Below are 13,362 nucleotides of genomic sequence, written 5' to 3' on the forward strand. Positions count from 1 at the left end.
AGATATTAATCATATATATATATATCTCCCTTTTTTAGGCCATATATGAATAATACCCTTATCCAGAAAGAGAATAATATAAATAAAAGATTGGGTTGCTACGTACCCAATTTACTTAAACTACACGTTTTCTTGTGCATATCATCAACTAATCAAAATTATTTTTTGTTTTTGTTTTTGTTTTTTTGAGAAACAAGATTATGAGATTTTAGATAGAAAAATAGGATTACACAGAATATACTTAGTTTGTTCTAACAATATCCCAAGCATTAAATCAGCTCATATATATGGGAAAAAAATTATAGTACCACAAACTATTTCACAACTTGAACTTTTTTACCCAACTATGATGTGACAGAGTGTGAGTAGTGATAAAAAAAAAAGGTAGATCCATGGTAATTGATAGACATTCACAGTCTACCACGTCAAAATTGTAACAAAAATTTGTGGATGCTCTTAGAATTCCATCTTCTTACCTTACTATCTTTGAAAATTTTAACCTATGGTATCTACTCTTAATTTTATCATTAAACTAAAACACTAATCAGTTGTTGTTGTTGTTGTTGTTGTTGTTGGTGTGTGTGTGTGTGTGTGTGTGTTGGGATTCAATTCCATATATCTTATTCAACCCATAACCGAGCTGACTAGCGTATTTTTATTTATGGGCTTATGACGTTAATGGGCTTCACTAGGACCCATAGACTCTAAGCAACAGCTTTAAAGGATGCAAATTTTGGCGCGAACCCAGAATTCGTCGCCTCCGATTCTCTGCGCCAATGACCACAGTACCAGAGCTCACCGATCTCTTCGCGAAGCTCGCTTCGCACCTCAAAACCCTAAATCAAGACCACGAAGAAGAAGATGCTCTTAGCCTCTCAATTGCAAAGCTAAACCAATCCCTGAACCTCAGCAACGAAGATTCTAGGGTTAGGGTTTTGGACACCGCGCTGTCCCTAATGTGCTTCAAAGCACCACAGGTAAGCTGAAATCAGAGCTTCTAGGGTTAGATTTTTTGTTGGTAGGTAGGAAATGTGGTAAAGTTAGCTTCTTTTATGTCTAATTGGTGTGATTTTTTGTTGTTTAGGTCTTCAACTCGGTGCTCCAGTATTTGGTCAACACTATTGTTACTGTCTTGTCATCTTCAATTGCTTGCCGGGTTTTCTGGTTTCAAAAAGACGAGGTTTTTCAGGTCGGTAGCTCGATTTCACATCGAGATTGTGCAGAAATGGTGGAAGCGTGTGCCGATGTTGTCGGAAAATTGGAGGGACATGGTAGGGTTGAATACTTGTCTATGCCATTTTGAAATCTTGAAAACCCGGGTTTTGGTGTTGGATTGTAAATTGAGTTTTTTCATATTTTCTTGATATGTAGGATGGGTCTTGGTTTTGAGAATTATATGTCTTAAGTCCTTTTAGTTCATTGTTAAAAGTGTAATAGATTTTGTGATTGGAAAAGTTGTTAAATTTTGAAAACCCGTATTTTGCTATTGGATTCCAAATGAGTTCCTCATCTTTATGATTTTTTTTATAAATGTAGGATAGGTCTTGGTTTGAGAATTTTATTTCTAAGCCCTTTTAGTTCATTGTTAAAAATGTGATAGGTTTTGTGATATGATGTACAAAGTTTTAGTAGTTATATGAGTAGAGACTATGAATTAGAACTTACCATTTGTGTAAATTTTACCAGGAATTGTATTTTTGTCTTTTGAATTATGTTATTTATTGAACAATTTTGGTCATTTTCATTGAGTTTGTGAACATATTTTTCATGTACTGCAGGGATGCTTTCTCAAATGTTAGCATGTGCTGTTGTAAGAGTAGTGGTTTCTGCATCTTGTTATCAACATTTGTTGCCATCAACTCCTGTTCTTAATGCAAAATCAATTGATAGAAGAAGCACAGCAGTTTCACAGCTGCTTTGCCATTTGCCCAGAGAGTTCTCCCTTAAGAACCATGAAATACCTTTCAGGTTTGCTTTGAACAGAGTTTACTTAACAATCCCCCCCCCCCTCCCCCACAAAATGCTTCACTTACCTATCTAATTCTTCCACCTTATACTGCTGTCATTCCTCTTTTACTTTTTGGGTTATGTTAAGTTTTACCATTATTCTTTCAACTTAAGTAAAGTATTCTCATCCATATTAAAGAAAAAAAAAGGCCATATTATTTGCATGAAACCTTATGGTCCGTTTGGATTGAGGGAGAGAAAGGGGGAGTAGAGTAGAGTTAGCCCAAAATTAGTCTATTTGCAGCCAACTCTACTCTACTCCCCTCCACTCTCCCTCCCTCCCCCCTCAATCCAAACGGGCCCTTATTGTTTCAATGGCAATTTTAAGATTGTAACACTGTTCTACATTATCAATATTTGTGAGTTTGTAATTTTGTCATTTATATGTTATCCCTTTTCAGGTTGTTGTCCTGGTATCTTGACCCTTTAACTCTAAAGCATGATGTTTTGAAGATTTTACAAGACACTATGGAGAGGCCTTTCATTTGTTTAAATGAAGAATTTCATGAGAGGATGGACTGGCGCTCTACAATTGTTTGCTTGGTACTTTCTCCCACTATGTTTATTGAGACCAGAGCTTTGTTACATAACTGGCTTCTAGTGACGTGAGTACATGTTTCTTGATCCCATGAATACTTTAGCTATTTGCATTGTTGGTTGTTCCCTCTATCATCCCTGAAGGGGTTGAAGTTTTAGGTTAAGTTGTTTGTAAATGTGTTGTGCTTCTTGTGTGCATCTTACTTTCTCATAATCATTTCCATGACTGACTCATAATGATGTCTTTGATGTGTAGATTACTTTTTCCAAGCTATAAATTATAATCATGCTTTCTGTTTGTGTCAATAACACCTTGTCCTGTGACTAGGTTATTTGGAGTTTCACTGCTGTGTTCATTTATGTTTTCAAATAAATTTGTGTCAATTAACCTTTTATATAAACTTAATAAATGTTGATAGTTTTGTTGATATAGTACGTGTTAAATGAGGGCTTTATTTTGGGAACAAAATCCTAGTGTTAATGAATGTGAACATTTTGAGATTACGTCGTTTGGATTTCAGAATTTACCATCTAAGATAAATGATTACAGATAAATCTAATAATGACATTTAATACTTATTTTTAAATTGTGTCATATAAGTATAAAATACTCAAATTAGCCAGCTTATCTAATCCAGTTTTCTAATTTACTTGTACAACAGGGGTCTGGCCTCTGTACAAGAGTTTCTAACTAAGTTGGTCTCAATAATACTAGATATAATCTCCAGACCAACATGGTGGGGCATATCAGTGGAATTGGGATTAAAGCTGCCTTTTTCTAATGCATATCTTCCCTACAACCATCACCACTTATTGAGGACCTTGGCTGGACCAATCTCATCTGAAACCTTTCTGCATTTAACTTCGTCTGTAAATGAACCAGTTCCTCGTGCTAGAAAACATTTTGATTCTACAACCAAGCCAGCTGCAATGAAGATTTCAACAGTTGATCACAAATCTTCTTGGTAAATTCCTACCCCATAGGTCCAAATGAAAGCAATATGGCTCTTACAGCATCTGATCTAAATTCCAAGACTCATCTTTAAATTTTGCATAGCAGGGCTCTGGCAATCAACTTCCCAGATTGGTTCTATTTTGCCTCTGTTTTGCTCTTCACTGAGGAAGCTCTTCCAGACAATTTTCATATAAAATATACACTGGGGACAGCCAAAATTGGACAAAGACATGACATGGAACAACCTTATTCTGCTGCTGGAGCAAGGTACATTGCATGGATTCTGAGCCCCATTAGTAAATCTCATCAGGATTTGCTTGTTGATTCTTTAACTAAAATATCAGAGTCCTGGAGGCCCAAACAATTTGGTTCAGTTTCACATGACAAAGAAGCAGCTGGTTTTGGTAAGAAACTGAAGAAACTCAAATCTTGTGACAACGAGGATTACACTCTCACAACAGAGCATGGTTGTCAAACCATTGGACTCTGGCTGAAAGAATTCCAAGACATATGCATGTGGTATCAGGATAAAACTGTCAACACCTATTCGTCATGTGAGGAAAAAACATCCTATGGTCTTAACTTGCAGCAAAGTGTGTTGTTCAGAAGAATCCCATTAGGCGTCTTGATAGGGTGCCCTAATAATATAGATGAAGAGGGATGTCACACGCTGCTACATTTTGCTGCAACTGGTAGAATATTGCAGTCAATAGAAAGCAAGAGCACTACATTGAATCATGTCAAGCGGAGTTCTGTAGGGTCAGAAGAATCAGTTAGATGGACTGAAAATTTTAATAAAAGGGAGGCTGTAGAAGGTGCCTGTCTTGTCTTCAGTTTAACAGATACTGTTGAGAGCATGTCTAACTTGATGTTTGAAACTGAAGAGAGTGGACTGCAATTTATTTTCCGGGTGAAGGTAAGGGTGTGCAAGTACTTGATTAATTGTATCAAGAGGCTAATTCATTTCAGAATTGATGAAGATGGAGTCCTGATGCTAATGGATCTCAGCAGTAGACTGGTGAAGTGGAGGAATCAAGGGCAAGAAGTATCACAGGTTAACAAAGATCTAGATGATGTAATTAATAGCTTGAATAATAAATTATCTTCACTTTTGTAAAGGAATAGGCCCCCTGTACAGAAGTTGTTCCTAACCATTTTTGTCTCATGTAGGGAAATGATAAGGTGGTATAAAAATGTATTATTCTGTTTGTTCTATGAATACCCCTAAGGTGTAAGAAAAATATTGTATATTCTGTTTCTTAATGAGTATTTATAAAGATGGCTGACACCACTGCTTCCTTTCCGCACCTCAAGAAGCTCCCACACTTAGTATTACTCCAAATATTTACCAGAGTATTAAGTCTTTTTTGGTTGGACTGACAAATAATCAACCTCTGGAATAGGAGTCCGCATTACATAATTCCAAAAAGAAATTTCCTTGTCAGAAAGCAAGCCTAAAGCTTAAATTAATAGTTTGAAATTGCCACATGTTGCTCGATAGTGATTGCTTATTATTAAATTATTGTATTTATGTGATATAAAAGATTATCTAATTAGGTAGCAAAGTGTGGGTCAACTTTCAAGTAAAACGAGGAAGAAGATATTGTTCTTTTAGTTCAATGGTAGAAATTAACAAATCAAAATGCATATCAACAGCTGGGGGTTTTTTTTTTTACTTGCCAATTTATTGTTACAAGAACCGAATTGCTTTCTCCTACAATGTTACAATGTTACGTACCATACAAGCAAGCAGGTTAAAGCGCTTGCCCTCATACTTGTGTAGAGATTCTTGTGTTGTAATAAACCCTATGTATAGCGTATGAACCTATACTTGACAAATCACAGCTTGCCTATGCACATAAGGGCTAAAGCATCTTTGATGCATGTTTAGAATCATCTTCTCTATCTACATTTGGTTTGGCCAGGTGGCATGTGGCGTGGCTCCATGCATGTCCTCGCGCAAAGTAAAACCAGTTGCCTTGACAATCTGGTTTGTATAGATGTCTATGTACTGAAGATGAACAACTAGCTCATCATTTATTCTGTACTTAATACATTTGGTTCGGCCAGGTGGCATGTGGCGTGGCTCCATGCATATGTCCTCGCGCATAGTAAAACCAGTTGCCTTGACAATCTGGTTTGTATAGATGTCTATGTACTGAAGATGAACAACTAGCTCATCATTTATTCTGTACTTAATGGAATGGAAGCTGCTATGTTTAGCTGCAGACGGCCTCAAGTGAATACTTCTTCGTGTTTCCTGGACATGGATCCCCCCCAAAGACTTCGGGAGCTACAGTAACTAAACAAGATTCCTTTCCAATACAATTCTGCAAGATACAATCCAGGTTAGTTGGGAAAAAAGCATAATAAGAGAAGTTCACTAGCAATACAGATTCTGTAGTGGGACTTAAATTATCTAGAATCAATCAAAGGAATAATTCAACAAATAACAGGAAGACTTGAGGCCTAGCAATGAAACAGTGAGTACCCATGTTCTTTCAGTGACCACTGTTCTAAGATGAAGCAAAACTATAAGCTTCCAAAGGGCTTGTCACAAATGATTGATTAAAAAGTCTAGGAAATTTATACATATCTTAGAAATAAAAAGGAAATAATAACAATTAAAGTTGATCAGATACCCTTTGTGGAGCATTATAGGACTTGTGAGCATGACAGCTCCCTTCTTTAAAGCTGCCACATGTTCCCTCAGGCAGGCCATAACTAGCAAACTTTATTTGAGAGATTTTCTGCCCAGGTGGGCACCATAGATGGGCTTTTGGTCTATTGATTTGGCCAGAGGTTAGCATACCCCAGTTCTTCAGTGTTGGCTGCCCTTCATAGATATCAGCACAGACACTTCCTGTTGTTCTTTTTACCAATGAAATCCCAGTTGGGTCACCACCAAATTCTTCAAACACAACCAATAGATTCCCGCTTGGATTCAGCCATGAGCGTGGAACATGGTACCTGAAAAATAACAGCTTTATCACAGATATCTAAAGTGCATGAATATATAATAATAATAAAAAAATTAAGTAGATCTTTCCTCACCATCTTTGGGAGGGCTCTCCACAATTAGCTCTGCATTTCTTATCATCATAAGTTCCAGCATAATTACAACTGCCACAATTACCATGTGCAATATATGCAGGCCAGTGGCGTCCGATGCTCTGACCATTTATCCATATTTGACCTTTTCCCATGCTATTCATATCCAAAGCCAATGGGTCATTGCCTCCTGGTGCACTAAAAGTACTCTGGAGAGATATCACAATATCAATTTAAGTTTGGCAAACTTGCTTTTCTCAAATCTCAAATCAGTTTATTGGAAGGAATCTGTTAACTGAGTATTGAAATTGTTCTAACCTTGTACCATGTCAAGGGTTGTTTTGTAGCCAATAATGATCCTTCCTCCCATTCAACAGAGGAACTCCCACTAACAGTATGAAGGCTTAAAGCTTCGCCTTTCAGACCAACCTGCTCAGTGAACATACAAAATAAGTCATTTAGCTTCTTGTGACTATCTACTGACTGTCATAGGGACAAATTTCTCATTGAAAAAATGTAAAACCTTTTAACCATGCCTAGATATCCCAATTTGTAATTTAAGTTATAAGTTGTTATTGTTACTCACGTAGAGCATAGTTTAAATTTTTATATTTATTTAACAAATCCTTAATTGATAAAGACAAGCTTATTTTCCTCTTAAGAATCCTGCCTTTTCAGAATGCTAGTTTGTTTTAATATTTACTTTTAATAAAATAAATTTTTTTTATCAAGATTTAATTAGGCTCTTTAAGTCTAATGGGGGCAATGATAGAGAGTGGAACATAAATCATTTAGACAAAAACCTTGTAAGACCATTTCTCTTTTTGATAAATACCTTGTAAGACCATTTCTGCTTCGACAAATCTCTTGTACCCTCATTGAGACCCTTCAATGTGACTGGGCCTAAAATCCCAGCATTCCATGTCTCAAAATGCACGCCAACATTCTGATACATATCAACAAGACAAGGTAAAGATCATAAACGTCACATCTTTCTATTGTTAATATTGTTGTAAAGAACATGAATCCTTGTGAGAGAACTAACCGGAAGACCCACAGCAACACTTAATAAAGAAATCTTGTTAATGCCAACCCTCAGATTCACATTGTTACTAAAAGTTAATTTAGGATTTTCGAGTCCCCCATATGCAGATCCTGCATTAGGAACAAGAAGCTGGTGAATTAATCAAATCAAAGTTCAACTGGCAGTACTGGGCCTAATTTCCTTGAACCATAATTACCTGATAGTTGTCCATTGATGAAAACATGCAAAGCATGGCCAGCTGAAAATATAGTGAGAAGTGGAGATTGTCCATTCTTGATAAATCCTTCATCAGAATCTATCTTGACACTGAGCAACAGAAGATTTATAAATGTTCAGGGATAAAATATATGAGTTCTCACATGATTGCAAGAATTTTTTTTCCTCCAATACCTCAAAGAAGGCAATGCAGTGATTGGTTATAAATTACTTACTCTGTCATGTACCACAAATAATCTGTAGCATCTCTTGTTACATTTACTTGTTCCCAGAGCCCATCCATCACAGTTGCATCATCGTCATCAGCAGAGGCAGTTTCTTCATTGTATGACTGCCACGGAAATGCACTATTTACAGGCATCATCTTCCTCTGTGAGCTTTGGGCACCAATCTGTATAGAATTTCCATTTACAATCAGATATTAAAATTCATCATTGGGAATCTTCAAACAGAAATATAATATAAAGCAGAGCTCAACTTGACATTCCAAAATAAAATTTACACTTCAAAATTTTGTTAAAAAATTCTGTAAAGGCTTTTAGATTAAATCTTTCCATTTACGTACATATACATTCTGTAAAGTGTTCTCTTACCCTTGCAGTGTTGAAAACTGCAGTTTTGCAGTCAGGAAGAATGCTGATGGACCAAGGTGGCAGGTCATATTGTGCATTTCCAAAGGACACCTTTGCAGATGATGATGTGTCATAATTTGCAAGAAAGGCAGCACAAGCACCAGACTTCGACTTGAACACATGAGCCTAAGATATGACACTGAAGATGAGAAAAATACTGGAAAAAAAAATAGTTAATACATAGTTTCTTTTGGCTAATTGAAAAACCTTACCTCTTGATTATTTCCTAGTTTTGTCACAGTGGGATCTGTTGAAACTAAAGCTGATTCACATAATTTGATGGCTTTATGCAGGTCTCTCAAATGTCCCCATTTTGGTTCCCTTGGTAGTCCTGGTATAGAACAGAAACTTGTTGAGACTATGTGACATATTTGTTTTCAAGTAAATAGAGCAAATATTAGTCAACTTCCTCCAATATGATATGAGGTGTTACAACAACAAAGCCTTGTTCCCAAATATTTGGTGTCGGCACATGTATTCTTTTTATATTAAGTGTTACACTTGAAAAAATATTAATAAGGCTGGCAAACAACTTTAGCATAACCTACTCTAGCAACCTTATCCTAAATGCATACCAAATTCATCAAGAGGAGCATCATAATCATAGCTGGTTGCAATGAAGGGACCACCAGCTGTCCGACCAAAATTAGTTCCTCCATGGTACTGCAAAAAAGTTAAAATAAATAAGATTATATTTACTCTAGGAGGTCATACACCAGGTAAATTAGATTAAGTGCAAACAGAATGAAAAATTGTGTACCATATAATAATTCATGAAAGAACCACCGTTCTGAATGAACCTTGCAACTGAAAATGCCAAGTCTTCTGCTGGTCTATAAGGAACTGCACCACCAAATTCTGTGTACCTGGGGATACAAAAGATATGAGAGGAAAATTATATCTGAAAACCTTTTTTTTTGGGATAAAAACACAACGTAATTGCAGTCTCAGATACAGGATAAGGTATAGAATAATAAAATTCATGTAAAGAAAAGCAATAAATTTTTGGCCTACACAAGCAATATGTCTGACTTACCAACCAGTCCAGTTTTCTGTCCACATTTTTGGTTTATAGTCCTTGTTTGGCTTGAAGTTTTCACAGTAGAAACCGTTGCAGGTATCAATCTATCCCATCATAAACAAATATAGATTTGGGTGAGAGAGAGAGAGAGAGATATGGCAGGAAGCTTTGAAAACTGAAAATAATTGGTCAAATAGTTGATAATAGAAAGCCCAATTACTTAAAAAATTAACCCCCAAATACATGGCCTTTTAAACTGTATATTCCCTCCTCAAGAATAAGTAAATGTTTTTAACTTAAACTCTCACGGGACAACAGGAAAAAATTTGATGAATTGAAAAGGAGACATGCTCATCATTGAATTCATTACAAAACTCAAAACCCAAATCCTAGAGAAATGGAAGAAAAGACAAAACTGATGAGATGTATAGATCATAGGACCCCAAATAGCTGTGCAGGAAAAGGAAAAGTATGGCCAACAAATCTCTATCAGACAAAGCCACAACCTTTACACATAACATACTGTTAGAAACCCCACCAATAAAGTTGTGACACTAATAAATGAAAGTCACCTAGAACGCTATTTCGAAAATAACAAATATAAAGCACGAAAAAAGAAAACGTTGAAAATATGAGACAGAATAACACTTACAACAGGGTCAGGGGCATCCTCTTGCTTGCACATTACCCATGGGACACCAGTGTCAAGAGCAACAGCCATTTGTGCTGCCCACTTAGTATAAGCTTTACCAGGGGCACCAATTTCCCATTCCACTGGTCCAAATTCATTTTCAATCTGTCAAAATTTAATTCAAAAATTAATTAAGATATTAACAAGATTGACCGGCCAGTGTCTGAGAAAACTGAAGTCCATATTTAAACACACAATTTCAAACCCACTTCTAGAAGAGTGGCAAAGAATAATTCAGTCAAATTTTTCTACCTGAGACAGAATGATTGGGCCTCCTTGAGTTTCAAACAACTTTTCTGCTTTCATCATACTTACAATCTTCTCTGTGAATTTTTGCATTGCCCCCTTGATTTTAGTGAAAACAAGAAGAAAACGATAAATAATTCAGAGAATATGTTAAAAAAGTTAAAAAGAATAAAGTTTCAGAGTGAGGAATTCAAAGTTCCAACCTTGAAAGGTTCATTGTCTGTTCTAAAAGCAATGCCTGGAACATATTTCAGCCAAACAGGAAATCCCCTGCATCAGAAACAGAGCAAAAACAGAACATATGAAATACAATAGAATTTTAATTTCTTGTTTATTTATTTATTTTGGGTGGTAGAAATTTTCTTGAGATTGAAACTCTTAGTTAAAATTGCATAGATATTATCGACATTATTACCCAAAGTTCCATTCAGCACAAACATAGGGCCCAATTCTGAGATGGACATATAGGCCTGCTTGTTGTACCAGCTTGATGAACTTAACCAAATCATACCTATCCTCAAAATAATACTGAAAATTTCAAAACAAGGAAATGCCAGTGAGCATTTTTCAACCTATAAAAGAGAACAATATTTAAAATCAGAAACAAATTAAAATGCATTAGAACAAGTACTTTTCCAGGAGAAGGCTCATGTCCATTCCAAAACACATATGTCTGAATAACATCCAATCCTCCATCTTTGGCCTTCTGTATAAGATCAGGCCACATCTGCAACCACAAAGAGAAACCCACAAAAAGTCAAAAACTTTGAGCTAAAGAATCTGCAAATTACCAAAACCCCACATAAACCCATCGACAAGAAACACATGAAAAACAGTACAAATAAGAAACAACAAAAACCCGTGAACCACATTGGCATATATGATGATCAAAGCAGTACCTCGGGAGTGCTTCTTGGATAGTGAATTGACCCAGAAATTAAAATCCTTCTCTTCCCACCTACTATGATAGCTCTGTGATCATAACTCACAGAGGCTGTAGCTGAACAAACCAGAGTGCTAAAAAATAGCACTAACATGATGAACATGTTTGGCCATAACACGTTGCACACTAGAATTCTGAAACTCATATTATCAAGCAATTTGGTCTCTCAAAGTAAAATGGCCTTTGGTTTGAGTTTGTAGCTACCTCACACACAATAAATTGTTTTAAATCCTTACAGAGGGAGAGAGAGAGAGAGAGAGAGAGAGAGAGAGAGAGACTTTGGTTTTTTGGGCTTTGTAACACTTTCTACTTCTATTCTTTTAAAGAATGAAAAGAAAGCTAATAATAAGTTGGCAGGTAATAATAGTTAAGTGCATGGAAGAATAGATGGGTGAGAGTTTAGGTGTTGTGTGTTGATGAAAGAATAAGAAGCTCCACAATTGCTTTTATAATAAATATTTGAGAATGTGAATATATGGGGCCCAGTTTTTTCATACTTTTGGGGGGCCTCACCCTACCTGACACGGAACTTAGGTTCACCCATTTAAGTATCCTTTTAAGCTTTTGCTTTGGGAAAAGTAATAAGTGGTAAAAAAAAAATCAGATTAGCATTTAAGACAAATGTCTAAGAAAGTGAAAAGAGGCCAAATTCAGGTGCAATTTGTTCCTGTTTTTTATTTACAGAAAGATTCCCTAATCCCAATAAATTTTCTTTAGTGGTGTCCTTGATATTGACGTGAGAAATTATATTATTTTAATAAAAAATGGTCGCATTTAGAAATTATTTAAAAAATATATTTCCAACTTCTAACTTGTCCTTTGTATGCAGTATGCTTGTTATTTGTAATTTTAAGGGTTTGTTGTGGTTTGTTTATTTTGTTGAAATTGAAATTTTTTTTATGAAGGTATTATAAATAAAGGTAAAAATTAGTTGAAATAGTATAGCGAAACTTATAAATAGTACCAAAAAGTACAGTTGGCCCATGAATAGTAACAAAAATAAGCTGAATAATAAAATAAACTGATTTTTTAATTTGGAGCCAAATGTGCACCAAGTATTTGTTTGTGAATAGTTTATTTAGTTGAAATTAAAATTTTTTGTTAAAAGTACTGTAAATAAAGTTAAAAATTAGTTGAAATAGTACAATAAAAATAAAAGTCATGAATAACAGCAAAAAATAAGTTGAATAGTAATAAAAATAAGCCAAGTGTTTGTTTGAAAATGATTATTTTTGCCAACTTATTTTACTATTCAGCTTATTTTTACTACTATTTATGGGTCCCACTGCACTTTTCGGTATTATTCATGGATCACACTATACTATTTCAGTTAACTTTTACTTTTATTTATAGTACTTTCAGTAAAAAGTTTTCAGTTTCAGCAAAATAAGCAGATTCTAAATAGACTCTAAATAGTAAAAAAAAGCTGACTTTTTCAGCCAATGTCAATCGCAACTTAAATAGTTCACAATGTTACATATGCAAGCACAATATTTTCATAACAAATTTTACAATTATTGAATTATCAAGTTGTTATTTTTTTTTATTTGAACTCACCACTAACATTACTTTATCGCCTACTATTTACTATTTGTCACTTCAACAGTTGTGAAAAAGATTATGGCCGTATAATTATTGATATAGTTCATTTCAATCAAGAATAACAAGTGTAATATGATGATTAACTATTCATTCTTTAACGCCTTAGTATGGCATTCCTTTTTTTATAATTTAATAGTTACAACAATAAATGGGTAAATAGTTAAAAATATTAAAAAGTATTGATTGAGGTATAAGAATATTTTTATTTTATGAAGAAATAGATTTATTGTCATTAGGCTAAATTCTAAGTTGAAAATAAGATTATATATTTTGGATATTAAGATGCACAAAAAAAAAAAAAAAAATCCTCTTCCCATCAAAAGAAAAAAATCCTCTTTTTTTTTTTCCTTGTTTCTCATGATTTTTTTTTTTCACTAGCCCCTATTCCAAAATCAAACTCGTTCTCACTTTCTAGA

General features: G+C 34.9%; 2 protein-coding genes across 3 annotated transcripts; one reads left to right on the forward strand and one right to left on the reverse strand.

Moving 5' to 3' along the window:
* Positions 1-686: 686 nt before the first annotated feature.
* On the forward strand, positions 687-4,749 carry LOC115976116. Of its 2 annotated transcripts, XM_031097226.1 has the most exons (7): positions 687-977; positions 1,085-1,271; positions 1,779-1,968; positions 2,409-2,612; positions 3,207-3,509; positions 3,605-3,766; positions 3,844-3,970. In XM_031097226.1, exons 1-7 carry the CDS (start codon positions 777-779, stop codon positions 3,881-3,883), a joined length of 1,287 nt encoding a protein of 428 aa, XP_030953086.1. In that variant the 5' UTR covers positions 687-776; the 3' UTR covers positions 3,884-3,970. The 2 variants fall into 2 exon arrangements, with proteins under 2 accessions (XP_030953086.1, XP_030953085.1); XM_031097225.1 differs by having other exon boundaries at positions 690-977; positions 3,605-4,749.
* Positions 4,750-5,128: 379 nt separating this feature from the next.
* LOC115976117 (beta-galactosidase-like) lies at positions 5,129-11,748 on the reverse strand. Its single transcript, XM_031097227.1, has 19 exons — positions 11,301-11,748; positions 11,033-11,128; positions 10,817-10,929; positions 10,605-10,671; positions 10,408-10,500; positions 10,117-10,260; positions 9,480-9,568; positions 9,204-9,309; positions 9,019-9,106; positions 8,656-8,774; positions 8,405-8,569; positions 8,027-8,202; positions 7,792-7,901; positions 7,596-7,705; positions 7,386-7,496; positions 6,869-6,979; positions 6,554-6,759; positions 6,142-6,469; positions 5,129-5,829 (listed from the first exon to the last, which is right to left on the reverse strand). Exons 1-19 carry the CDS (start codon positions 11,487-11,489, stop codon positions 5,719-5,721), a joined length of 2,532 nt encoding a protein of 843 aa, XP_030953087.1. The 5' UTR covers positions 11,490-11,748; the 3' UTR covers positions 5,129-5,718.
* Positions 11,749-13,362: the final 1,614 nt, after the last annotated feature.

Source organism: Quercus lobata, chromosome 2 (assembly GCF_001633185.2).
Source record: "Quercus lobata isolate SW786 chromosome 2, ValleyOak3.0 Primary Assembly, whole genome shotgun sequence".
Taxonomy (NCBI): Eukaryota; Viridiplantae; Streptophyta; class Magnoliopsida; order Fagales; family Fagaceae; genus Quercus; species Quercus lobata.

What these genes read in the sequence shown, in the direction of transcription:
- LOC115976116 (XM_031097225.1), top strand. Translation starts at nt 777, where the DNA reads ATGACCACAGTACCAGAGCTCACCGATCTCTTCGCGAAGCTCGCTTCG. An exon ending in TGTGCTTCAAAGCACCACAG is followed by an intron (nt 978 to 1,084) that starts GTAAGCTGAAAT and finishes TTTGTTGTTTAG; the next exon opens with GTCTTCAACTCGGTGCTCCA. An exon ending in CGGAAAATTGGAGGGACATG is followed by an intron (nt 1,272 to 1,778) that starts GTAGGGTTGAAT and finishes CATGTACTGCAG; the next exon opens with GGATGCTTTCTCAAATGTTA.
- LOC115976117 (XM_031097227.1), bottom strand. Translation starts at nt 11,489, where the DNA reads ATGAGTTTCAGAATTCTAGTGTGCAACGTGTTATGGCCAAACATGTTC. An exon ending in ATCCAAGAAGCACTCCCGAG is followed by an intron (nt 11,129 to 11,300) that starts GTACTGCTTTGA and finishes TTGTGGTTGCAG; the next exon opens with ATGTGGCCTGATCTTATACA. An exon ending in TGTGCTGAATGGAACTTTGG is followed by an intron (nt 10,672 to 10,816) that starts GTAATAATGTCG and finishes TTTCTGATGCAG; the next exon opens with GGGATTTCCTGTTTGGCTGA.